At 38.4% G+C, this 2,500-nt stretch overlaps 1 protein-coding gene across 1 annotated transcript; it reads left to right on the forward strand.

The window, feature by feature from the left end:
• Window positions 1–356: 356 nt before the first annotated feature.
• LOC137651994 (U-scoloptoxin(01)-Cw1a-like) lies at window positions 357–1,531 on the forward strand. Its single transcript, XM_068385202.1, has 2 exons — window positions 357–430; window positions 1,019–1,531. The coding sequence occupies exons 1-2, from the start codon at window positions 412–414 to the stop codon at window positions 1,402–1,404; spliced, it is 405 nt and encodes a 134-aa protein (XP_068241303.1). The 5' UTR covers window positions 357–411; the 3' UTR covers window positions 1,405–1,531.
• Window positions 1,532–2,500: the final 969 nt, after the last annotated feature.

The raw sequence follows: 2,500 nt of genomic DNA on the forward strand, positions 1-2,500 counted from the left end.
ATAACAATACATAGAACCAAAAAAAAAAAAAAGCATAACTGGTCTTTCCACCATCTACAAAAACAAAAAACACCCTCAAGACACAAAGAAAATACTATGAATAAATTAAGGACCTTTCTTCACCACCAAATGAAGAAGAAGAAGAAGAAGAAGAAGAAGAAGAAAACGACTGCGTAAATCGAAGGAGAACGAGTATCATCTCAGGCAACCTGTGACAGGTAGAATAAGATCCTTTTGGGCGTCTAACCGAAGCGTCTGCCGACCGGTGAATGGGAAAAGTATGCTTAGCAAGGTCGTGCAAGGGTTGACTCTCCTCCTATATAAACACGGTAGATGCTCCACCCTGCACAGTTGTCCCAGCATCTTCGCATTCTCATCTGCTTCTTCTCTCTTGAGGCAACGAATCCAGACATGAAGGTCGCCGCTCTAAGTGAGTATTATTCCATGGGTTTTCCATGAAGATTCTTTTATTGTGGGAATGCTGATTCTCAACATGAAGAGAGTTAGAATTTTTAGTATATGGTTATTTTGTTCAATACGTTTATAGTAGTGAAAGTGATGTGTTCGAAATATTCTTTATTTACATGAGATTATTTTTCAGACGGCTGGGATTAACTCCAAAATTTTACGAGAGATTACAATTTCTGAATAACATTGAATGTAGACTTATAAAGAACTTTTCTTATGTCTACTTTCTTCAAAACTGTTTACTTAATTTTCATATAAAACTGTTAAGGAGTATCATATGTTGTAAAAACACAAACATTATTGCAGATTACTTTCTAAACTTGATAGCTTCAGAAAAGTAAAATGACATTTATAAAATATTCAGTAATAAAGAAAGTTTTTGTACATACAAGCCTATCAGAGAATGAAAGATAAGGAATGCGTATATAAAGCTAATACGAACGTACATAAATAGAAATAACTAGAATCAACATACATACATATATATGTGCGTGCGTACATACATGATGTATGATTCAAGCCCTTTAATGAAAACCTTCATGTATTTCAGTCTGTGCTCTGATGGGGTTAGCAGTAGCCCTCCCAGGCCTCCGACTGCGCCGCGACTCGACGCCATTCCAGTTCGAACTGCCTTCCAACGCCTCCCTCATCCTGGGTACGATCCGAACAGGCTTCGACTGCGCTAACCTCCCCTACGGTTACTATGCCGACCAAGACAATAACTGCGCCGTCTTCCACGTCTGCCTCCCTTACATCGACCACGACCTCTTCGTCGTCCGTCAGTTCTCCTTCTTCTGCGGGGAGGGCACCGTCTTCGACCAGGAGCGCCTCGTCTGCGACTTCCCCGAGTTTGCCCTTCCCTGCTCCGAGGCCGCCACCTACAGGAAATCCAACGAATACTTTGGTCAAACGGAAGTTAAATTCCTGGAGAAGTGAAATACCTGAACAGTGACTTTTTGTCCCCGATTTTCTGTTTGTTTATTTTGGAATATTCCCATGCAACTCCCAAAGTTCCTATCCCTATTTCATAATTTGTTTCTATGTTAAATAAAAGTTATACTAGTATATGATTTTCTTTAACAAACTTTGTCCCTTTGTAGATAGTGTTGTTATTTTGGTGTTATCAATTAACTTTCTTTGCCACTCTCACTACCATTTGTCATAAGATATCTAAGTCCTTTTTTTCAAGTCTCCAAGTGGCTAATTTTAGAAATATTATTATTATTATTATTCCCATGCAATTGGAGATGATCTAAGAGTACGTATACGAATGGCGTTAGCCTGTAACTGGTGGTCCTTTATTTAAATGCTAACCTGACCCTTTGTTGATAAGCTTCACTTAACAAGATACCTGTATCGTAGCAATTGTGCAGCGCTCTGACATCACTAATAATCACCCTTCCATATACTAACTAAAACCAATATTTAGGTACTATATGAATTTGAAACTTACGCAGAGTTCCTCATAGACAACAATAGAGCAAATAAATTACAGATTTGATACTGGGATGTCTTAGAAAGTATTGCGTATTCAGATATAATAAGCAAATGAATTTGACTTCAATAGCTTTCCTCATAAGCCACTTGTAAACAAATATACTCCGGAAATTCCTTATGACTTAAGATGTTTCGTACGTTCGTACGTTCTTTGGCCTCATTTGACCCACTACCATTCATGTTGGGCATCTGATAATAGTTGTAGGTTTCTAAGAATTAATATCGTAGAAATTTTTAAAACCCCAACGAAAAAGTTGGGAACAGTGAGCAAACACACATATGAGTTTTCACCGTACCATAACCGTACTCGTCCCTATAGTCACATGTAATTTTGTAAAATTTGCTGTTGCACTGGTGATTGTTGGACCTGATTTCCAGCTTGAATGTTCTCTTCTTGAGTTAAATAGTTGGGTCCCTTCATCGGGTTAAGGAACCTGGAGGAGTACAGTAGGATCCTCCCAATCCTTTCCAAGGAAAGTTCCTTTTTCATGATTACATAGATCAATGACATGTCCCCTTTCCGTAGAAAGATGTC

Source organism: Palaemon carinicauda, chromosome 13 (assembly GCF_036898095.1).
Source record: "Palaemon carinicauda isolate YSFRI2023 chromosome 13, ASM3689809v2, whole genome shotgun sequence".
In the NCBI taxonomy this organism is placed as follows: domain Eukaryota; kingdom Metazoa; phylum Arthropoda; class Malacostraca; order Decapoda; family Palaemonidae; genus Palaemon; species Palaemon carinicauda.